This window comes from Lissotriton vulgaris, chromosome 3_1, assembly GCF_964263255.1.
Source record: "Lissotriton vulgaris chromosome 3_1, aLisVul1.2, whole genome shotgun sequence".
Taxonomy (NCBI): Eukaryota; Metazoa; Chordata; class Amphibia; order Caudata; family Salamandridae; genus Lissotriton; species Lissotriton vulgaris.
This window is the reverse complement of record NC_141689.1, coordinates 833,838,593-833,864,407: the sequence shown is the minus strand read 5'-3', so window position 1 is coordinate 833,864,407 and position 25,815 is coordinate 833,838,593. Positions and strand designations below refer to the sequence as shown.

The 25,815-nt window shown below is 39.7% G+C and overlaps 1 protein-coding gene across 1 annotated transcript in view; it reads left to right on the top strand.

Moving 5' to 3' along the window:
- Positions 1-25,815, top strand: part of NXNL2 (nucleoredoxin like 2) — a 151,438-nt gene that overhangs the window by 99,136 nt on the left and 26,487 nt on the right. Inside the window, exon 2 of the mRNA XM_086963054.1 lies at positions 24,092-24,679. Within this exon, the coding sequence (XP_086819180.1) occupies positions 24,381-24,679 (299 nt within the window). The 5' untranslated portion in view covers positions 24,092-24,380. The remainder of the gene's footprint in view (positions 1-24,091; positions 24,680-25,815) is intronic.

The following is a 25,815-nucleotide window of genomic DNA, read 5'->3' as shown; positions in this document are numbered from 1 at the left end:
TATGCCATGTGGTAATTCCTGGTTAGTGGAAAGGGACTTAAACCTCTGAATAAAGCTACCAAGTATCGATTCATCAACAACCTGTTCTGACTAATTGCAAAACGTGTGGTATTCTGGTGCAATTTCATACAATGAAACATAAAGTGAAAATTAAAATATATAATATGGTACTTTCGTATAGGATGAGGATGAGAGGTGGAGACCACAGTAAAGGTTTAGGGTAATCATGTCATTCAGTCTTGACATCTCCCTCCGTTTAGGATCTGTAAATAAAAGAAAAAGAGAGAGAGAAGGGGAGGGGAGAGGGAAAAGATATTATAGTTACAATATGATTGGTATCGATCTATATTGCAAAAGTATAAATTTACACGTGAATTATAATGAAAAATAGATTGTACCAACATACAGAAATTCATTCTTGTAAATGTACATTGTATTCCTCGTCCATATTATGCCCTTTGGGGTAACGGGTACATAAGCTAATAATATATTTAGATTCTTTTTGTCTTAATTTCAACAACCGGTTACCTCCTCTTGGGCCAATGTTAACCTGCTCAAGTATATAATAGGTGAGTTTTTTTGGATCAGAGAAGTGGTGACTCTCGAAATGGCGTGCTATCGGGTATTGTTGATCCAAGTTGCTGATAGCTCGAGTATGTTCCAGTACTCGTTTTTTCGCCATGTGTGTCGTGATCCATATATATATCAATTCACATGGGCAGGTTAATGCATAGATGACAAATGGAGTGGTGCAAGTGAGGAGTTGTTTAATTTGTTGCATCTTGTTGATGCTGGGGTTCCAAAATTCTTTTTTCATGTGGCTGTTCGCACAGGCTTTACAGTGGCCACATGGGTAGAAACCCTGTAGATCAATACCTCTGGGGACAGTTGTATTGCTTATGTCATTGTGAACCAATAAGTCTCTTAAAGTACGTCCTCTTTTGTATGTTATACTGGGGCGTTTGGATAAACTGTCTCCAATTATGGGATCAGATGTCAATAAGTTCCAGTTTTTAGCTATGCTTTTATGTATTTGTTTGGAATTCCCATTGTAAGTAAGAATTACTCGGGTGATGTTAGGATCCTCCTCTTCTTTATTACTTTTAGTAGTTAGTAAGTCTTTTCTCTAAATTTCAGATACCTTTTTGATGGCTTTCTTGATCACCCACATAGGATATCCTCGATGAAGGAATCTCTGTGTCATCGTTTTGTCTTCTGTCAGATAGTCTAGATTATTGCTGCAATTTCTTTTGGCTCTTAGGAGTTCCCCATAGGGGATGCTCCATATCAGGTTATCTGGGTGGTTGCTATCTGCATGTAGCAGAGAGTTACCTGCCGTGTTTTTTCTGAAAAGTACAGTTTTGATGGTATTGCCAGTAATCTGAACCTTGGTGTCTAGGTATTCAACCTCTCTATCACTGATGTTACACGTGAGTTTGATGTTGCGGTTATTGTTGTTCAGTTTTTTGATGAATTCAATAGCTTCCGAGTTGCTACCTGACCAGATGACAAAAATGTCATCTATAAAACGGAGCCATAAACGGACTTTCTGGAAGTCCCTTTTGAGTTGGGCATCGTTATTGATGTCTGCCTCTCATGCTCCCATGAAGAGGTTCGCCAGGCTCGGCGCAAAAGAAGTACCCATCGCAGTACCGTGGGCTTGCAAGAAAATCTCACCATTAAAACAGAAGAAGTTGTTTTCCAGGCAGTGTTTTATCATGTCCAGCACCATGGTAGTATGTCCCAGAAATCTTATGTCCCTTCTATTTAGAAATCTGGCACATGCTTCCATCCCCTGACTGTGTTCAATTATGGTGTTAAGGGCATTTACATCCATGGTTATTAGTAAACAGTCTTTGTCAATCTTCACTTGGTTGATTTTGTCAAGGAAATCCTTGGTATCTCTCACATATGTGGGAAGATCCATGACAAAATCCCTAAGAAAATGATCAATGTAACGTGAGATATTTTCAAGTACACATCCTCTAGAAGAAATGATAGGTCTCCCAGGGGATTGTCAACACATTTGTGTACCTTAGGAAGAAGGTATAGGATGGGTAGAGTAGGATAATCTTTTTTGAGGTAGCAGAATTCCTCCCATTCCAGCCAACCCTTATCTTTCCATTCACTTAGTTTTTCCCAAATGTCCTTAATGCTGTTATTGTACTCAGTGCGATTCGATGTCTTATAAGTTTGTCCATCATACAATTGTCTTTCAGCTTCTGCTATGTACATTTCCCTGGGCATTATGACGATGTTCCCCCCTTTATCCGCAGGTTGGATAAGAATGCTGGGGTCACTGGCAAGGTCTTGTATAGCTTTTTTATGAGTTACAGTTATATTATATTTTACTTTTTTCTTGCTATTGGTCCAGTTTCGCCTGCTTAGCTCCAATAGTTCATTACCTATCTGGTCTTGAAAGGAATCTATATTATTGTGATTCATTTTAGGAGTGAAAGTAGACTTGGGTTTGAAGTTAGTGTCTGCTGCCTGATTATGTTGGATTTCTAAGGCATTCAGGATTCTCCTAGCTTCACTGCTTAGGTTGAATTCATCTTCTTCGTTAGTTAGTTCATCAATGGCCACTAAATTGTCTATGTCACCTATGATCATGTTATCATTGTCTATGTTCTGATCATTCCTGTGTTGTCTTTTATTTCTTTTGGGTTTCAATTTGTGCCACTTCTTAAGTTTCAATTTTCTGCAAAATTTGAAAATGTCGATTTTGTCTTCAACATAATCCATCGTTACAGTGGGGCAAAATGACAAACCTAAGCACAGTGTTCTTTTGTCTTTTAGGCTTATGTGTTTATCCGATAAGTTGATTATGGTTTTGTTTACCTGTGTATCATCCATCATTATTTTCTCTTCCGTTGTGCCCTTCTTGTTCCCACTGGCGTATGGTTTTCTGTTCTGTTTGTTCCTTTATTTCCATTTCTTCCTCCTTTCTGTCTGGTATTTCTTGGTCTTCCTCTTGTGTTCGGGGCTTGTGCTTGATTTTTCTCTTGAAGTCTTGTTGAAGATCTTGTGGCTTCCCGGCTCTGTTTCATGAGCCGGTATTGCAATAAAAAATTGCTCTTTTTTCGTCCTGTTTCCTCCGTTGATTTGATGCTCTCTGAGCTCACAGTTAAATCTGACATGTCAGTCAGTGATTCTGCATTGTCTTCCTCTTCTGTCGCAGTTTCCTCATTAATATTCGTGGTCTGGTTTGTTTGTATTTGATTCTCGTAGAGATGATCATATTTCTTGCTATGCGTGAGTATTCTACCAGATTCATAGTCACCGCAGTCTCTATGTAATTTGTATTGTTTCCTCTTTTTTATATCATCTTCCAGAGTTTTTAAACGTTTTTTCATTTCTTCAAGAAATTTGATGATGATTTCTTGTTCATCGTGTTTATTCAATTCTTCAGATATTTCTTCAATTTCTTTTTTAATTTTTGTTCTGTCAGCCCATGCATATTTTATTAAGATTTGCATCCTTACCCTAGAGCTGTTTGTAGCGTTTTCAGACCAATCTTCAAGCATTTGTGGGTCTAAAGAGTCATATGATGGAATCAAATATATTCTCAGTCCTCTAGGTATCATATTCTTATCCAAGTAATCTTGTAATGATGTGGCTTCCCACCATTTTGAAACTTCAAGTTTGTGGAGTTTTTCGTATCTTCGTAATCTGTCCATGATAGTTTTGTCTGCCCTGGCGGGTGTGGGGAGTGTAATTGCTTTCCCGGGTGCTCTTGCAAAAAGGGACAATGCTGCTTCCCTCCTCTCTTTCTCCTCATCCATCTTCAATTACTGGGTAAAAGATGATCGTTTTACCCTTGGATTAAATGAGTGGTCTGTGTTATTATGTCCTGTTACCTCCCTGTAAGATACAGGGTTCCCCCTTGTTTCAGAGAGCAATTATCCGTTATGTTAAGTCCCCTAGGTATTGGCAAAAATAAGCAGGGGAAGTTATAGGATAATGTCCTAACGAGTCCTAGCGAGTCAACAGTTCACATGTGAGCCGGCGGGAATGCTTACCTCCGTAGACGTATTCTCCACGAAGAGTGTACGTCTCTTTCAGCTCTATCCGGTTGAATCCAATGTAATCTTGGTGCTAGGACTCCTTCTGAAACCGCGTAGGTTGCTTCCTCAATATCCGTAAATCAAAAGCTCCTGCTGCAACCCTTCGTCTTTGTGGGAGTGGCTCGAACCGGCGGAGCAGCCGGAATTAATATCCAAGCAAAGCGGCGTTCCTCACGAGCACTCAGGTAAAGGACAACGGACACAATCCACTCGGTAATCCAAACGTTGGATTTATTACTTCATAAATCAAGGTGACGCGTTTCGCACTCCACAGAGTGCTTGATCACACAACTTGCGCCAAGATCCACACATTATTTATGTTAACAAACAAAGTAGTAGACATGAATGACGGGCTTGCAGTATCAACAGGTTGTGTAGACTTGTTTACCAAGTTGCCATGTTGGAATGGTGAAACTCTTATTATTTAGACATATAACTTTGTAAATTAATACTATTTTCAACACAAATGTGAATACATCTTGGAAAACCCCAAACGACAATAATATTCACTTCATGTGTACATGTCTTCGTATTCAAATGTATTCAGAGAAATGTGTATTTGAGTAGCGTTTAAAATAAATATACTCATGGTGAGTTATAACATAAAGGAGAGGTTATTGTTCACCGTTCTCTTTATAGTCAGATCTAACGGTCAAAAGACGATCGGGGTCCGTCGTCTATCATGACTCCTCCCTGACTAGGCGTCATGCTACAGCGTGTAGTCATGGTGACGCGGAACTGCTGTTACTCTTCCCCGGAATACAAGGGGAAGGGGAGTCTCCTGTAATTGAATATCCATGTAATGAATGTAATATTCAGTTTCCATCTCTAGTTAGGTGTCTCACTAACTAGAGATGGAAACTGAATATTACATTCATTACATGGATATTCAATTACAGGAGACTTCCCTTCCCCTTGTATTCCGGGGAAGAGTAACAACAGTTCCGCGTCACCATGACTACACGCTGTAGCATGACGCCAAGTCAGAGAGGAGTCATGATAGACGACAGACCCCGATCGTCTTTTGACCGTTAGATCTGACTATAAAGAGAACGGTGAACAATAACCTCTCCTTTATGTTATAACTCACCATGAGTATATTTATTTTAAACGCTACTCAAATACACATTTCTCTGTATACATTTGAATACGAAGACATGTACACATGAATTGAATATTATTGTCATTTGGGGTTTTCCAATATGTATTCACATTTGTGTTGAAAATAGTATTAATTTACAAAGTTATATGTCTAAATAATAAGACTTTCACCATTCCAACATGGCAACTTGGTAAACAACTCTACACAACCTGTTGATACTGCAAGCCCGCCATTCATGTCTACTACTTTGTTTGTTAACATAAATAATGTGTGGATCTTGGCGCAAGTTGTGTGATCAAGCACTCTGTGGAGTGCGAAACGCGTCACCTTGATTTATGAAGTAATAAATCTAACGTTTGGATTACCGAGTGGATTGTGTCCGTTGTCCTTTACCTGAGTGCTCGTGAGGAACGCCGCTTTGCTTGGATATTAATTCCGGCTGCTCCGCCGGTTCGAGCCACTCCCACAAAGGCGAAGGGTTGCAGCAGGAGCTTTTGATTTACGGATATTGAGGAAGCAACCTACGCGGTTTCAGAAGGAGTCCTAGCACCAAGATTACATTGGATTCAACCGGATAGAGCTGAAAGAGACGCACACTCTTCGTGGAGAATACGTCTACGAGGTAAGCGTTCCCGCCGGCTCACATGTGAACTGTTGACTCGCTAGGACTCGTTAGGACATTATCCTATAACTTCCCCTGCTTATTTTTGCCAATACCTAGGGGACTTAACATAACGGATTATTGCTCTCTGAAACAAGGGGGAACCCTGTATCTTACAGGGAGGTAACAGGACACAATAACACAGACCACTCATTTAATCCAAGGGTAAAACGATCATCTTTTACCCAGTAATTGAAGATGGATGAGGAGAAAGAGAGGAGGGAAGCAGCATTGTCCCTTTTTGCGAGAGCACCGGGGAAAGCAATTACACTCCCCACACCCGCCAGGGCAGACAAAACTATCATGGACAGATTACGAAGATACAAAAAACTCCACAAACTTGAAGTTTCAAAATGGTGGGAAGCCACATCATTACAAGATTACTTGGATAAGAATATGATACCTAGAGCACTGAGAATATATTTGATTCCATCATATGACTCTTTAGACCCACAAATGCTTGAAGATTGGTCTGAAAACGCTACAAACAGCTCTAGGGTAAGGATGCAAATCTTAATAAAATACGCATGGGCTGACAGAGCAAAAATTAAAAAAGAAATTGAAGAAATATCTGAAGAATTGAATAAACACGATGAACAAGAAATCATCATCAAATTTCTTGAAGAAATGAAAAAACGTTTAAAAACTCTGGAAGATGATATAAAAAAGAGGAAACAATACAAATTACATAGAGACTGCGGTGACTATGAATCTGGTAGAATACTCACGCATAGCAAGAAATATGTTCATCTCTACGAGAATCAGATACAAACAAACCAGACCACGAATATAAATGAGGAAACTGAGACAGAAGAGGAAGACAATGCAGAATCACTGACTGACATGTCAGATTTAACTGTGAGCTCAGAGAGCATCAAATCATCGGAGGAAACAGGACCAAAAGAGAGCAATTTTTTATTGCAATACCGGCTCATGAAACAGAGCCGGGAAGCCACAAGATCTTCAACAAGACTTCAAGAGAAAAATCAAGCACAAGCCCCGAACACAAGAGGAAGACCAAGAAATACCAGACAGAGGAGGAAGAAATGGAAACAAAGGAACAAACAGAACAGAAAACCATACGCCAATGGGAACAAGAAGGGCACAACGGAAGAGAAAATAATGATGGATGATACACAGGTAAACAAAACCATAATCAACTTATCGGATAAACACATAAGCCTAAAAGACAAAAGAACACTGTGCTTAGGTTTGTCATTTTGCCCCACTGTAACGATGGATTATGTTGAAGACAAGATCGGCATTTTCAAATTTTGCAGAAAATTGAAACTTAAGAAGTGGCACAAATTGAAACCCAAATGAAATAAAAGACAACACAGGAATGATCAGAACATAGACAATGATAACATGATCATAGGTGACATAGACAATTTAGTGGCCATTGATGAACTAACTAATGAAGAAGATGAATTCAACCTAAGCAGTGAAGCTAGGAGAATCCTGGATGCCTTAGAAATCCAACATAATCAGGCAGCAGACACTAACTTCAAACCCAAGTCTACTTTCACTCCTAAAATGAATCACGATAATATAGATTCCTTTCAAAACCAGATAGGTAATGGACTATTGGAGCTAAGCAGGCGAAACTGGACCAATAGCAGGAAAAAGTAAAATATAATATAACTGTAACTCAGAAAAAAGCTATACAAGACCTTGCCAGTGACCCCAGCATTCTTATCCGACCTGCTGATAAAGGGGGGGACATCGTCATAATGCCCAGGGAAATGTACATAGCAGAAGCTGAAAGACAATTGTATGATGGACAAACTTATAAGACATCGAATCGCACTGAGTACAATAACAGCATTAAGGACATTTGGGAAAAACTAAGTGAATGGAAAGATAAGGGTTGGCTGGAATGGGAGGAATTCTGCTACCTCAAAAAAGATTATCCTATTTTACCCATCCTATACCTTCTTCCTAAGGTACACAAATGTGTTGACAATCCCCTGGGAGACCTATCATTTCTTCTAGAGGATGTGTACTTGAAAATATCTTACGTTACATTGATCATTTTCTTAGGGATTTTGTCATGGATCTTCCCACATATGTGAGAGATACCAAGGATTTCCTTGACAAAGTCAACCAAGTGAAGATTGACAAAGACTGTTTACTAATAACCATGGATGTAAATGCCCTTTACACCATAATTGAACACAGTCAGGGGATGGAAGCATGTGCCAGATTTCTAAAAAGAAGGGACATAAGATTTCTGGGACATACTACCATGGTGCTGGACATGATAAAACACTGCCTGGAAAACAACTTCTTCTGTTTTAATGGTGATATTTTCTTGCAAGCCCACGGTACTGCGATGGGTACTTCTTTTGCGCCGAGCCTGGCGAACAATCTTCATGGGAGCATGGGAGGCAGACATTAATAACGATGCAGAACTCAAAAGGGACTTCCAGAAAGTCCGTTTATGGCTCCGTTTTATAGATGACATTTTTGTCATCTGGTGAGGTAGCAACTCGGAAGCTATTGAATTCATCAAAAAACTGAACAACAATAATCGCAACATCAAACTCACGTGTAACATCAGTGATAGAGAGGTTGAATACCTAGACACCAAGGTTCAGATTACTGGCAATACCATCAAAACTGTACTTTTCAGAAAAAACACGGCAGGTAACTCTCTGCTACATGCAGATAGCAACCACCCAGATAACCTGAAATGGAGCATCCCCTATGGGGAACTCCTAAGAGCCAAAAGAAATTGCAGCAATAATCTAGACTAAGCATGGGCGAATTTTGCGAATCTCGCGTTCGCGAATTTTGCGGATTTGCGAACTCGCAATCCGCAAAATCCGCGAATTCTCGCAAATTTGCGGATTGGTTTTTTTTTTGTGTTCGCGCGGGTTTCTGCCAGTTCGCGAGGGTTTTGTACAATTTCGCAAACGCGAACTTACCTGTCGGGTCGCAAGTTTTGCGAACTTGTTGTTTCTACGTGTCCAGCCTGTTTGGGACACTCTTCTTCATCACTGCCACTCTCTGTCACCACTGCCACTCTCTGACTACTCATGCCACCCTCTGGCCCACCCATGCCACCCTCTGTTTCATCACCGCACCCTCTGGTTGTCCAGTGTACATTATTTTCGGCAAAGCAAAGCACACCTTCCCTGCCTCAAGTGACCTGAATTAATTTGGGGCTGTTTAATGTGTCACAGAATATTTTTTTAGCTGGCACCGGCTTCCTTAGTGCTTCCTGATTAGTGATCTTTTGCACTTGCTAAGTGCTTTCATTGTTGCAAAATTAGTTACAACACCTGCCCTGCCCCAACTGACAATAATGAATTAGGGGCTGATTAATGTGTCACTGGATTTGAACTTCCAGCCTGGCTCCTGCTTGTCTGCCTTAGCTGTAATTCGGGACCTTTGTGTAACTATTCTGAGGGTCAGAGCAGGGTCACATAATAGTTGCAAGTAGGCAACTGAACTCTGGAGGGGCCCCTCAGGAAGCACTACAGGAAATGGCTACTTATGATGAGCTTGAACTTTTGAACCTGGTAAGTAGTTTCAGTTTTGCTAAGATCGTATTTCTGCAATTTAGCGCTCATTCGCGGGGCGCGAAGTTGAACTGGGAAGCCACGAACTCACGCGAACAGTGCGAGCAAGCCATAAAATCCGCTGCTCGCGGAATTGCGGATTTTGCGGGAAATTCGCGAATCTCGCGGATTGCGAATTTACGAAAATCCGCAAAATCCGCGAGCGTAACGGATTTTCCGCCCATGCTTAATCTAGACTATCTGACAGAAGAAAAAACGATGACACAGAGATTCCTCCATCGAGGATATCCTATGTGGGTGATCAAGAAAGCCATCAAAAAGGTATCTGAAATTGAGAGAAAAGACTTACTAACTACTAAAAGTAATAAAGAAGAGGAGGATCCTAACATCACCAGAGTAATTCTTACTTACAATGGGAATTCCAAACAAATACATAAAAGCATAGCTAAAAACTGGAACTTATTGACATCTGATCCCATAATTGGAGACAGTTTATCCAAACGCCCCAGTATAACATACAAAAGAGGACGTACTTTAAGAGACTTATTGGTTCACAATGACATAAGCAATACAACTGTCCCCAGAGGTATTGATCTACAGGGTTTCTACCCATGTGGCCACTGTAAAGCCTGTGCGAACAGCCACATGAAAAAAGAATTTTGGAACCCCAGCATCAGCAAGATGCAACAAATTAAACAATTCCTCACTTGCACCACTCCATTTGTCATCTATGCATTAACCTGCCCATGTGAATTGATATATATAGGAAGCACGACACACATGGCGAAAAAACGAGTACTGGAACATACTCGAGCTATCAGCAACTTGGATCAACAATACCCGATAGCACGCCATTTCGAGAGTCACCAATTCTCTGATCCAAAAAAACTCACCTATTATATACTTGAGCAGGTTAACATTGGCCCAAGAGGAGGTAACCGGTTGTTGAAATTAAGACAAAAAGAATCTAAATACATTATTAGCTTATGTACCCGTTAACCCAAAGGGCATAATATGGACGAGGAATATAATGTACATTTACAAGAATGAATTTCTGTATGTTGGTTCAACCTATGTTTCATTATAATTCACGGGTAAATTTAAACTTTTGCAATATAGATCGATACCAATCATATTGTAACTATGATATCTTTTCCCTCTCCCCTCCCCTTCTCTCTCTCTTTTTCTTTTATTTACAGATCCTAAAGGGAGGGAGATGTCAAGACTGAATGACATGATTACCCTAAACCTTTACTGTGGTCTCCACCTCTCATCCTCATCCTATACGAAAGTACCATATTATATATTTTAATTTTCACTTTATGTTTCATTGTATGAAATTGCACCAGAATACCACACGTTTTGCAATTAGTCAGAACAGGTTGTTGATGGATCGATACTTGGTAGCTTTATTCAGAGGTTTAAGTCCCTTTCCACTAACCAGGAATTACCACATGGCATACACGTAGTCCTTATGCAACTATGGGTGAAGGATATGGTTAACCGAACACCTAGCCCCCTCGTGTCTCACTAACTAGAGATGGAAACTGAATATTACATTCATTACATGGATATTCAATTACAGGAGACTCCCCTTCCCCTTGTATTCCGGGGAAGAGTAACAACAGTTCCGCGTCACCATGACTACACGCTGTAGCATGACGCCAAGTCAGGGAGGAGTCATGATAGACTACGGACCCCGATCGTCATTTGACCGTTAGATCTGACTATAAAGAGAACGGTGAACAATAACCTCTCCTTTATGTTATAACTCACCATGAGTATATTTATTTTAAATGCTACTCAAATACACATTTCTCCGTATACATTTGAATACGAAGACATGTACACATGAATTGAATATTATTGTCGTTTGGGGTTTTCCAAGATGTATTCACATTTGTGTTGAAAATAGTATTAATTTACAAAGTTATATGTCTAAATAATAAGACTTTCACCATTCCAACATGGCAACTTGGTAAACAACTCTACACAACCTTTTGATACTGCAAGCCCGTCATTCATGTCTACTACTTTGTTTGTTAACATAAATAATGTGTGGATCTTGGCGCAAGTTGTGTGATCAAGCACTCTGTGGAGTGCGAAACGCGTCACCTTGATTTATGAGGTAATAAATCTAGCGTTTGGATTACCGAGTGGATTGTGTCCGTTGTCCTTTACCTGAGTGCTCGTGAGGAACGCTGCTTTGCTTGGATATTAATTCTGGCTGCTCCGCCGGTTCGAGCCACTCCCACAAAGGCGAAGGGTTGGAGCAGGAGCTTTTGATTTACGGATATATATATATATATATATATATATATATATATATATATATATATATATATATATATATATATATATATACCGCTTTCCAGTGACTTATACGTTTCCTCATTTGGTAATCTTGTTACTGATTATTTATTGCTCCTGCTGTTCTTCTTACTAGTGTATGGGCCGAATCCGCCCTGCTCTATTCACTTCTCATCGACTTATCCACCAGCCTAAAATGGCCACTGATCATCCTAAAGCAGCCTCAACAGGTGCAAAGCCACAAAGGCACACAAATGATCCACCTTCTCCTATTCTATCCTCACAAAATCTAGTTCTTGACTCTATTTTAGATGAGGTACGTGGTCTTCAACCTTTTATGTCCACTACCAATGACAAATTAAAACAAATAGAGGACAGATGGATTATTATGGAGGCAAAGGTGTTGGAACTCGAGCAACGTGTGGCTGACCTTCAGGATATCTCTGTTAAAATTACTTTTATAGAGCAAGAGATCCACAAGTTGAAACTCCACACAGAAGACCTTGAAAATCATAATCAAATGATAAACCTACATCTTTATGGACTTCCGGAAAATATTGAGGGTCCAGACATGGTATCTTTTCTGCAGAAATTCCTTCCAGAACTTTTATGTCTTCAATCCTCTTCACCTCTCAATATACAACATGCACATCATCTGGGTCACATCCATCCTACTTCAAAGAAGCCACAGGGTATTATAATGTTCTTCCTGGAATTCACTGAACTTGTGCATGTTCTGAAGGCTGTAAAACCTAAATGTCACCTTACTTGATCAGGAAACAATATCTTTTTCTCCCAAGATGTCTCCAATGCAACAAACGCTCGCCGTAAAGAATTTCTAGCTCTACGTCCTCAGATGAGACACTTGAACATCCAGTATGGCATTCTCCACCCTGGCCTGTGCAAAATTACACATGAAGGAAGCTTACACTAATTCGAGGATCCTGAGAAACTCAGACTCTTTCTAAACAACATCTCTTCTAGTAACATGAATACTAATGTTTAATCTTCTCTTCTGTAACAAATTGATATATATTGTTCTAAAGGTTTATCTATTTCGATATTCTACTGATCTGTTTATCTCCTCTACCTCTCTAGTGCACCTTCACCCCTTTACTATTTTTATTACTCTGATTTCTTACATTACTCTGTTCTTCTTACTATTTTACCTCCACTTTTATTCTCTATTCTTTGTTATTTCTTTATTCTTCAGGAGGCCTCTTCTTACCTACTCTCTCCTTCCACCGTTTCTAGTCTTTGACGTCACCATGCTCCTTTCATTCCAATTGCTTTTTTTCTCTTCAGATCTTCATTCTTCTTCTTGATCTGGTTACTCTTTCCGTCTATATATCTCTTGCTTCCTCTTACTTACTTTTTCTTTTTATTGTCTGTTTGCTTTTTCCCACAGTTTCTTCTCACTCCATCTTTTTTACTTTCTTGAGTGTGTTGTTGTTATCATTTGGTAAATGTTGTTTCTTTTTCTTTTATATTGGTCTTGCAGCTTATTATTCCCATTTACATATGTTCCTCCCTTCCCATCACCATGTTTAATGTTGTCTCGTGGAATGTGGGTGGGTTAGGTCATCCTGTCAAGCGTCAAAATGTATTGTCTCACCTATCCAAACTTAATGCCAATGTTGCCTTTTTACAAGAAACTCACTGTAATGATGTGGAATCTCTTAAACTTAAACATCAATGGGTTAATCAAATTGTTTTCTCTCCTACTCTTGACCGTCATAGTGGTGTTGGTATACTATTTCATAAATCGATTAATGCACAAATTGTATCAACAGAATGTGACGCTGATGGACAATGGGTTATGGTTGATGCTATACACAAATCACTTTCTTTAATATTTATGGTCCCATCAACCCGACCCCCAATTTTGGAATTGTATTAAATTGAAACTCTCTTCCATCTCTAACCCTAATGTAATTGTTGGTGGCGATTTCAATAATTGGCTGGATCCTTTCTCAGATAGAAAGTCTAAATGTAAATTCAAGCCTGACAAAACTTATAAAGCATTTCAATCTGCCATCACCTCTTGTCATTTTTATGATGTATGGAAAACATGTAATCCTGATACCTCTGAATTTACCTTCTTCTGTCCTGTTCACCATACTATGTCCCATATTGATTATATTTTGGTCTCTAAACCACTACTCCCTTGTCTCCATGCCTCCGAAATTGGTTCTATTTTTATCTTTGATCACGCCCCTATTTTTGCCTCTTTTGATCTGTCACTTACCACTTGCAATAAAGGCTGTTGCTGTTTTAATAACCACCTACTCTCAGATCCAATTTTTGTATCGGAATCAACCTCTTTTATTAATGAATTTTTTCAATTCAATAAACCTTCAGATACCTCAGTTCATAATAATTGGGATGCCTCAAAACCTAATTTAGAGCATTTACCATTGCTTATTCTGCAAAGGAACAAAAAAAATCACTTGAAACTAAATATCAGGAAACACTTTTAAAAATGAAAACCCTGGAACACAGTTACTTTTCCTCTAAATCCTCCTCTGTTCTACAAGAACTAATTAAAGCCAAATCTAAATTAAATAAAATTGCCACTGTTGATGCTTGTAATAGCCTTAAGAATAAATCTAAATTTCATGGTGGCCAAAATAAAGCAGGGAAAATGTTAGCAAACTATTTAAAAATTAAGTCAGAACGTAAGAATATTGGTCCTATACATTCGGAAACAACTAACAAACGTATTTACTTTGTTTCTGACATTATTGGTATTTTCCAATCCTACTATGAACTTCTATGTACAGAGGATACTAATCCTTCTGAAAAAAAACTCAATTTTTTTTTCAAGATATCCCCAAACCTTATTCTCCACCCGATAAGCCTAAGCACCGGGCCAGATGGTTTTTCAATTGAGCTATTCCTAGCTTTCGCCTCAATGTTTACACCAATATTATTAAACCCTTTTAACTCATTCCTCTCAAACTCTAAAGCAGGTGATTCCTTTTTAGAAGCTCTTATTATTGTCATTACCAAACCAGCCAAGAATTCTTCCATCTGTAAAAAATTGTGACCCATTTCTCTCATTAATTATGATTGTAAAATGTTTGCAAAAAGTTTAGCTTCACGCTTAGAAAACATTATCCCACTTCTTATCAAACCAGACCAGTATGGCTTTGTTAAAGGCAGGCTTGCCTCTGACAATGCTAGAATGTCTCAAATATTCTGGCCCTTGGTAAGAAGTACTCCTCTCCTTTAGTTGCCCTGTCACTTAATGCTGAAAAAGCCTTTGACCGAATAAATTGGCAATTTATGCTTTTACCTTTCAATGGTTTGGCTTTGGTCAAAGGTTTATTTCTTATATTAAATTATTATATACTGCTCCGTGTGCTTGTGTATTTGTTCATGGCATTTTCTCCCCTTATTTTCATCTACAAAGAGGTACCCTTCAGGATTGTCCACTCTCTCCATTGCATTTTCTCATTTGTTTGGAACCCTGTCTTGAACGTATTAGAAATAATCTGAATATTACTGGTTTTAATTAATCCTAATTCCCATCAAATTAAATTATCTGCTTATGCAGATGACATTCTTATTTATATGTCCAATCCTGCAAATCTCTTCCTCCTTTTTTACAAGAGATTGCTTTACTTTCCAATGTCTCTGGGTATTAACTTAATTTTTCTAAAACTGAGATTTTATCTTTAAATTCAACATGTTATCAATATATGTTTGATACCACCAATTTTACTTTGTGTCCCCAAAAGATTAAATACTTAGGAACATGGTTCTCCCCAAATATTTCAGATACTTTAACTCATAATTTGTCAGCATTAAAATTCAAGATTACAAATTTGCTTTCTTCCTGGTCCCCATTATTTTTATCTTGGTGGAGCCGACTAGATACGATTAAAATGAGGATTGTTCCCCAAATACTTTTCATACTCTCAATGCTACCTTTTAAAATTCCTAATTATTATTTTTCTCAGATTAATTCTATTTGCACCAACTTTTTATGGAACAGTAAACAAGCTCGTATTGCTCTTTCTAAATTAATTTGTCCTAAGTCAGAGGGTGGTGTTCGATTTCCCGATTTTAAAACGTATCACAATGCTTTTTTAAGTCATCAATTTTATGCTATGTCCAAAGATTATCTAGATCTGCCTATACCAACTTGGGTTGTTATTGAACACTCCTTGTTACAGAACTTTTCTTTTCAGGATACTATGTTTATGTCCAATTGTGCGTTCATTTCTAAGTATCTTATTTTAAAATACTCTCACCACCTAATACACACATTATTTTTCGAAGATTTTGACCTTTATCAATCTTTTCTTTTCTCGTCCATATGGTTTAATAAGCTCATTAAAATTCGTCACAAAGCCAACATTTTATGTCTATATTTGAACTTTACAACACCCCGAGTAAACTTGTTAGATGGAAATCAACCAGGGGAGATAAATGCAATCGGTGTGGACTTTTGGCGGCAGATGCACCCCATATGTTCTTTCTGTGCCCCAAGCTTTCTCAATGTATCCATAAGGTTGAGTCCTTTATAACAAACAGTCTGGGCATCCGAGTGCAACTGTTGGCCGAATTGGTAATTTTCGGCTCTCAAGAAACAGTGGCTGATGGATGGTCTCCTCCCGAAGAAGGGCTTATTTTTATTAGCATGTCTATTTTTCGTTTATGTATTACATCTCTGTGGTTAGTTGCCGATCCACCAACTTTTTTGAACTGGCAATCCAGACTATTGTCCATATACTATTTAGAGATGTCTTTGTATAGAAGGAAGGGTATCCGAAAGAAAATGTTTGGGGCAAACATGTGGTCTCCTATAACGAATTGGCTATGAACTTAAAGAGGCTGAGATTCGATGTTTGATGTTAAGATCGTTTTGTTAAATCATGTCTGATAAATTGTTAAAGTGGAAAATTTACGAATTAGTGGAATTGTCTGGAATTAATGTTCTGATGATCTGTTTGCTGACATTTAAAACAATAAAAAATCCTTTGACTTCAAACATTGGAAGGAAAAGGGCATTTTTTATGTACACCAATTCTAATTAATAATTCGATCACGCCTTTCCTCCAACTTCAAGAGAAATTCAATATTTCTGACTCTTGTATTCAACAATACAATACATTATCTCCTATTATTCAAACCTGTCCCTATTTCGTTTACCTCTAATACACCATTATTTCATGTTCCTTATAATTAAATTCTCAGTGCTTCCTTTATTCATAAAACCCTATCCTCACACACTACTACCAGTAGTAAATTCCCTATTGCATTATCTTGGGAACTAGACTTATCTCAATCACTGTCTGTTCATCAATGAGATTGTTTATGGCAAAAGATTTTCAAAACATCCAAAGCTTCTAACATTACACAATCACTATATTTTTTTTAATAGAGTGGTAATTGCTTCCCTTTTTCTTCATAAAATTGACCATTCTATTTCACTGTTATGTTGGTCATATCTTTCCTCTGAAGGTTCACTGATGCACTTGCTTTATTATTGTCCTAAGGTTTTTAACTTTTGGAAAGTTATTTGGTCGAAATGTTGTTTGATTGTCTCCTGTGAAGCTCCTTTTGCTATTCATAATATCTTTTTAGGCACCCGGGGGCATATGTAGGTAAATTTGGAATTGTGATTCTGAAAATGGATTTTCTGCGAATCACATTATCAGAATCGCAAATCGCAAAGTAGGTAAAAAAAAAAAAATAGCGATTACCAAAAATTTGCACAATATAATAGCGATTACTCTAATAGCAATTCCTTAATAGCGTAATTGCTATTAAGGAATCGTAATTTGAGAAAACAGCAATTCAGGTGCAGAATGATGACATCACAACCAGGAAGTGTGACTGCCCATGCTGCACCTGATTGCCAGCACCTGTGTCAGAGTCAGAAGCTGCCTGAGAGCGTGTGAGGAGGGAGAGTGGTTTTTGCTCAGCAGTTGCAGGAAGGAGAAATTGAGTCTCAGGGTAGAGAGAAGCAGCCAGAAGAAAACCCAAGAAAAAGAAAACAAAAATTTTGTGAGAGGGAGCTAGAGGTGCTCACAGAGGAAATAGTAAGGCAACATGACCTCCTATTTGGGAACCATTCACTTCGTGCGCCAGAGGAAAGGAAAGGGAGAATCTGGAGTGAGATTCATGAGAAAGTGAACGCAATTGGGGTAACGCACCGCACAGTTGAAGACCTACGCAAGCAGTGGTATGATATGCGCCAGAGGTCAAGGTAGAGGTAGAGGGTGGCCACCAGGTGGGACGTCAACAGCACCAGCGCCTACGCCCCTGGAGGAGTTGATGGGGGGTATCCTTATGCCTGAAACTGTGACTGTCGTGGCTGACCTGGACAGGTGCGAAAATACAGACACCAGACAAGGTAAGATGCATGCCAATATCTCCAAAACATAACCAGCCCACTCATAGCCCCAAACACCCAGCCTGGGTACAACTCCAGTACATGTCCACCAGCACATCCAGAATTGCATTATGGGATAATTAGTTCCATGCACTGATACATGGCCCTGTGAAACATAGCAAGGGGTCATAGAGATGAATCATTCTTGGAATGTGCAAAACAGACAAGTAGTAGTAATGCATACCAAAATTTAAACATGACACTCAATTAATGTGTGCATTTCAATTTACAGCACCACCGACAACACAGGAAACAGTGGCAGAAGGGGTGGTGACACCAGCAAATGTGGACGTGGCAGGGCAGGAGGAGAAGGGCACAGCAACACAGACAGACTCTGCGCCAGTCAGACGGCGCAACATAGTCTCACCACTGCTACTAATGGAGGCAGAGTCCAAAAATACAGCTGAGGAGGCACAGCCAGTCCCAAGACAACAAGCGAGCCAGCACACACCTCAGTCCACAGTCCAAAGTTCAAATGGTAGTGGGTCAAGACCCAGGGCACGGCCCTCCACCAGCAATTCACCTTCCAAAGAAGACACGGTGTTCTCTGGCCTTGAGGGCGGCATGTTAAAAGCACAGCACCTGAAAGTTGAAGGCATAAGATCAATCCAGCGCCAACATGCAGCACATAAAAATAACATGTCTGAGTTGCGGCTCAGTGTCAATTCCATGACAGGTGCATTGGAAGGACTGTACAGGGAGATCAGGAGAGACAGGGTACCCTGGTGCAGGGAGAAACACCGCCTACACACCCAGATGGACCGGTACACTAGAGCTGTGAACCACCAGTGCACCACCATATCCCTGCGAGCCAGGAGATGTGTGAGTATGCAGCATGAAATGGCACACAGTTGCCAGGATATGGGTAGGGGCCTGGTGCAGGTCACACATGCTGTGGACCAAATGCTTGCTGTAGCCACAGGTGACATAGGGACACTGGGCATCTTGGATACAGACGAACAGTCCAGCAGGAGCAGCATCACTCCACCACTTCCTGCATATAGACGCCGGAGTGGGCACCAGGGGAGAGCAGGGGAAAACTCTAGTGAGGCCAATGTGCAGCCTGAACGAAGGGCAACAGGGCATGCACGTAAGAGGTGAAGGGGCAGCATGTACTCATGGCAATGTGTGATGCAACACATACCATATGGACTGAGTGACTCATGGTAATAATTGCACTGTGACATAAACATGTGCAACTATCAAGATTTCAGTCACACTGTGTGACAGATTTACTCCTCCATTTAAGGAAATAAACATCATACTTGAGCATCATTATTTGGCATTGTGTCCTCATTTCTCACCTAGAAGCAGTTCTGTGTGATGTCATCACATCTCAGGCGCACGGCACCTGCCCCGGCACCACCTGCACTTCTGCTTTGTGGAGCTGGTTCCTCCTCATCTGATGTGTCTGCATCTGTCAGATCCACTGGGGTGCCCTTCTTGGTAGCAATGTTGTGTAGCATTGTGCAGGCAACCACGATTTTGCAACACTTTCTGGTCTGTACTGCAGTGCACCTTCACTCTTATGGAGACACCCAAAATGGCTTTCAGGATTCCAAAGGTCCTCTCAATGGTGCAGCTTGTGGTTCTGTGGGAACTGATGTACCTCCGCTCTGCTGCTGTGGCTGGATAGAGGTACGGTGTGAGGATGTAGTCACGTACAGCATACACACAGCCACCTTAGGGGCAAAAGTAGGTTGATGTTAAGCACTGTCCTGCCAGTTTATACCTTCACTAGTTGTGTGTGTGTGCCATGCAATTACCTAGCAGGTAGCCCTCTCCAAACTCGGCATTTGTGAGTCTGCGATGTAATCCACAGAGGCGAAAAATGAATGAATCGTGTTTGCTTCCTGGGAATTTTGCCACAATATCTGTGATGACATGTTTAGTATTGCACACTACCTGGATGTTCAGGGAGTGATATGATGTTCTGTTTTTAAAAACATACTCATTCTGTGATGGGGTCACAGTGCGACATGGGTCCCATCTACGCAGCCGATGACACTGGGAAATTGGGATATTTGGTAGAATTCTTGCTTGGTCAGATCCAGTGCCTGCGGTGTGCTTGGGAATTGGATATGGTGATATATCCTCTGAACCATAGCATCAAGGAAAGCGTGGAAAAAGCGCGATAGCCACAGCAGGAGGGGTCTCTCTGACTGTACTATCACCCCCTGAAAACTCACTGATGCTAGGAGGTGCAGTGAGCACAAAACCTGTATGTGGGTAGGGATGGTGTGTGCCCTGTATGTGGGGTGTTCAAGTATGGGTGTCAGCTCCTCTATCAACTCCAGGATGCTGTCTGGGTGCAGCCTGTAGTGCACATGGATGTCCTCCTGGGTTCGCTGGAAGAGAGTGATGCGTTTTTCTGTAGATCCTTTCCTGCCGTCTCCTTCTCTTTGCAGCATCTCGGATACGCAGCCTCCTGGCTATCACATACAGGCCAGCCATGGTGGGAAGCCGCAGTGGCATTGTGGGCCTGTTTAAAAAGGTTGCACTTGGTTACCACCTGTTCAGAGTTGATGGTAATTGAGAAGTGCAAAATTGCGATTTTCGTAAAATCGCAATTTGCACATTTTTGCTACATCTCAAATTGTGAATTCGCATTTTGCGTGAACAGTATTTGCGAATTTAGTAAATACTGAGTCGCACACTGCGAATTTGCAATATTTCTTTCAAATTCCTTGTTACGCAAATTTGGTAATCGCTAAATTTGCGATTCTCATTTTTGAGTAGCACTAGTCTTTCCTACATCGGAACAGTCTATTTTGCAATTGCATACACCCTAGATTCTGCGATTCGCTGTGTTTGCGATTGCAAAAGACGTTCCTACATATGGCCCTTAGTCTCCCGATTTGGACCAAATCCCAACAACAACTATTTTATTTTGCCCGTTTTATTGCTGTTACATTTAAAATTATATTAAACTGTTGGAAAGACAACTCTAAAATATCTTCTATGCTTTGGTGGAATTTAATCTGTGATGAACACAGAATTGCATCAGTCTCCCACTGTTCCCTTTATCAAAAGATTATGCTAGATTTATTATGGTTACCTTTTACAACATTCCTGTCCTCTCACTCAGCTATCTCATAATATTCGCAATTCCTCCTTTTCATGTTTTCTCTTTCTCTAAATCTCTCCTCTCCCCTCTTTTCTTCTTCTCTCATTTTCTATTTCTTTTCTTTCTTCCTTTGTGTCACAAAATTAATCAGACTTTATAACTTTTTATCTTTTGGAACACACTAAGGTTATAATACTGTTATTCCTCCTTTCATATATCTATACCCTTTTCTTACAAAAGTTGCAAGTGTGACTATGCTGTTTATTCATTCTAAATGGACTTTAGCAATATATGTTTATTCCTATTTCACATTTTTGTCCTAGTTATTTAATGCTCACTTACTGTGTTCATTCTTTCATTAAAAATTATTTTTAAAAAACTTTCAAAAAAAACCATTATCTTAGAGTCATAGGCCCACATGCATCAACCTATTTAGGAAGTGCAAATGGTGCGAATCGCAAAATTCGTCCGTTTGCGATTCCTAAATAGGTTTCTGGAATGCATCAAGCTTTTTTGTTGAAATCGCTATTTTTAGCGAATTCCAAAAATGCAATTGCTTTTAAGGAATCGCAAATTTGCGATTCCTTAAAAGCAATGCATGATTAATTTTAAAATTGCGAATTCGCAATTAGGGGGTGCAAATTACCACGAGGTTGAACCTCGTGGTAATTTGCGAAAATGTGTTAAAATGCTCTAATTTGCATTTCAAAGCACTGTCATGTTACAGACACACATGTCCTTAGGACATGTGTGTTTGAAACATGCACTTCAAAATACATTTCAGGGGTGCAGGGGGGGGTCCTTTGGACCCCCCCTGCACCCATGGAATGCATCAACATTTTGCGAATTCTAATTTGCGAATTCGCAATTCCCATTGATTCCTATGGGCCTTTTGGCCCATAGGAATCAATGGGAATTGCGAAATCGCAAATTGGAATTCGCATAATATTTGCGATTCGGTAAAAATTGCGATTTTTACCGAATCTCGAATTTTATGCACTTTCAATCATGCATCCCGTTTTGCGATTCCTTATTTGCGATTCGGTAAAAATCACAAATTAGGAATCGCAAAAACGGACTTTGATGCATGTGGGCCATAGTGTGTATTGTAGCATTTCCACTGTTGGCATGCTGTAGTGTGATTTATCTGGGACATGCTGCTGTTTGGGTGTTTTTCTCTGATGGTGATAGCTGTACTTCAGTGTGGCGTGCAAGCCTCTGCATGTACAGCTTAATTAAGGAAGGATCTAATTTTAGAGGTGTATACATTTGGGGTGTACCTCACCGTTGAATTTTCCTTTCAATTGTTTGTGTGTTGTAAAGCAGTGCAGGTGTGCTCTGGTTATAATAAATACATTTCATTGTACACTTCCCTGCGTGTGCCAGACCTTTTTATTGTGAAGTGCTTTGTAACTGTTTGGTTTATGGTGGGTGGATTTTTAAATCATGATTTTCGAGCAATTCCAGTTTCCAGATGTTATGATCAAATTGTGGTTATGCTAAACCGGTGTATTTTGCTTTTCTGACATGTACTTGCTCCATGGAAGTCTGTGCTTACCAGCGTGGGCATGGTGAAGAAAATGTGTTTGCATCTGCTGGACTTAGACTTACATTTGTGCTCGAAAAGACTGTATAATCAGTTAGATTTACCTAGACTTATTGTTTGGAAAGCATGTGCCATTACTAACCTTTTTTGTGACTGAACTGATTATACTGCTATGGCAATTTTGGGCAATTGGGCTTTCGCTTATCCTGACCCGATTTGTGCACCTTGCACATTTTTTGGGGTTATCAGAGTGCTACAGGAAAGAGGAGAAATGCAGGACCGGTAGTATCCCTGTGTTAGTTCCACAAGAGGATTCAAAAGCATTGTGGTTGGGTGAGATTCCAGATGCTACAGTTTATTAAAACGAGAGAGGCATACATCAGATGTGAAACTGACTAAGTTGTGGCAATGGTTTAGAAAATATGGCAGCCATTCGAGGACCTTCTTTGTTACCCTTTTCTGATACCCTAAAATGTGTAGAGAATGTAATTGTGCAGCCTAACGGAAAGCTCTGTACAATACGCAAGACTTCCCATACAACCAGAAGAAAGAGGGACATGCCAGTAGTGATAATAGAATTCGAGTTGACAATCTTCTAGTGCTTAGATGCTCATGGGCCATTAGTGCTACATAAATGTCAAACATGAATATAAATGACTGAAGATCCTCTTCCTAATCAACTCGGGGAATAGTCAGACTTCTCCCGGATAGAAGACAGTGCTAGACTGTATACCACATGAACCTTCCACCTTAAGAAAGCAGTTTAATAGCGATAAGTTAAATTAAACATCGAGTCAACAATTGCAAGGATACGCAATATATTGATGCTGCTTCTGATGAGTATCACTAATCATTCTCAAGCAATGCACTTAATTTCTCCAAGGATACATTTTGTTGGTCATCCCGAGTTCTGAATTGGTAAAGGTGAAGTGTAGCGATGTATATAATTAGATACTAAATAAATAGAAATTACACTTCTCAACAATGCTTATGTTTTGATTGCAACAATGGTAAGCATAATTTAACCTTGGGAAGTTTTGTTTAGAATGATAGCAATTGGAGGTACATTAGGATTTTTTTAGTTGGGGAAGGAGTTGAAGACCATATTAATAATGGAATTAGAACAAGCCATTCTGGTGTTAACTGCTAAGTTGACTAACAAATAGCGCACAACTGCACAGCCTGGCATGACCTACCTGGTGGGCCCTACACATCCAATTTAGCTGATTGGTTTGGGGATTTAGGAACATAAAGACTTATATATGTCTTCAACCACTGTTGCTGTTGCTTTCCATTTTACGATTTTGTGTGATGATGTTCGATTGAATTTTGAGGGAAAGTAAAATGTGATCATAGGGATACTTATAATTTATGTTGAAATAATATTTTCTACTTACTTTGACAGGGAAACGAATGAAGAAAGAAATCAAGGGATTGTTCATCGCCCTGTAAAGATTGGTGTGGACTGCTGGGGACCAGTTAGTTTCCTGGAGATGAGCATATGACTAGCACACTTTGCTGCCATTTAAAGACCATGGCAAACACAAATGTCTTCAGCAATAGCCTTTAAAGACAAAGATCACCGAGTTCTTCGGAAGTTCAAACAGTTACTATCTGTGATTATGTAGAAGGCAAAATAAAGACCTCAACACAACCAAAGAAAAATAAAATATTGTTCTCATTCCCTGTTTGACATGGATCTATTCAGTGGTAGAATTTTGATAAACAAATATGGTGACCAAGTTGACCCTGAAGAGGCATTACAGAACAAAATTGTTGGCCTGTATTTTTCTGCCAGTTGCGGATCTCCTTGCCGAGATTTCACACCAATACTATGCGACTTCTACACAGAGCTGGTGGAAGAGTCCTATCCCTCTGCTCAGTTTGAAATCGTCTTCATCTCATTAGATAAAAGTCCAGAGGATATGGTGGAATATATGCACGAAATGCACGGGGAGTGGCTAGCTTTACCCTGGCATGACCCATATAAACAGTAAGTGTGGTAGAAAGTAACAGTAAGTATGAATGTGGTAGTGACGTTAAACTGCTAGATAGAGAAGTGTATGTGTGTGTTTGTGTGTGCGTGTAAGTAAAACGCCTGACCAAGTGATGCAGCATTAATAATAATATGCTGATGTTACAAGCACCTTTCATACAAACCACGTGCATGTTACTCTGAAAGGATACCTCATGTCTTGGTATCTTATGTGCTATATTGTTTTTGCATCCTTTCAAGATGCAATCCGTTATTTTATGTTATGCTTTGTTTGTAAGGTGCTACAATGATACCTTGGATTCATATGTTGTATTTTGTTTCGCTTGTTTACAGTGGGCTATAATTAGGTGGATAACACAGTACTTGTAATGTTGAAAAGAAAGATTTTATGGGTTCTAATTCATGACAGTTGTGTTACAGTGTTCATTGTTTAATACGCTCTTTCTTGTGCTTGGATTACTCATCCTAGAGGTCGTAATGTTTGAGGAGCTGTGCGCCTGTAGGAAATTAGGTTACTGGCTGAGGGGGATGAAACCCTACTAAAACCTCAACCACAAATCTTGTCAGGGTGAAACACAAACAAATCCCAAGTTAACCTGTGATATACCGTCTGGTAGCTTGGCAAAAAAGCAGTCAGACTTAACCTAGAAGCAATGCATAAAGTATTTATGTAGCACTTCAAACAGTAATTAAGTGAAAACACAACACAAATAAAATCACACACCAACTCAGAATAATAGAGTAAAATCTAATACATTATTTGAGACCGAAACGGCAACAATCGGAATAATAGAACCAGAGAGCTGCAATTTTAAATATTTCGGTAACAATTGTGCATAAAAACAAAAAGTGCCAACAGTTGATATCTGGTCATGTCGGAACCAGACAAAGTCACAAGTTCAGGCTGACCGCAATGGAGGACTGGATACAGGGACTAAGGTAAGCCCCCTGAACAAAGTACCTTAAATCCTGGTCCACCGTCTATGCCGCATTGCATTGCAAGGCTTTGCATCGTCCAGCATCGCATCCAAGGGGCTGCGAGGACTGCAGTGCTTGGCCCTGAGTCAGGTTGCGTTGCTCTGTGTAAGTTCCGTTGAAGCTGTGTGGCGAGGCTTTGCAAGAATTTGCTTCAA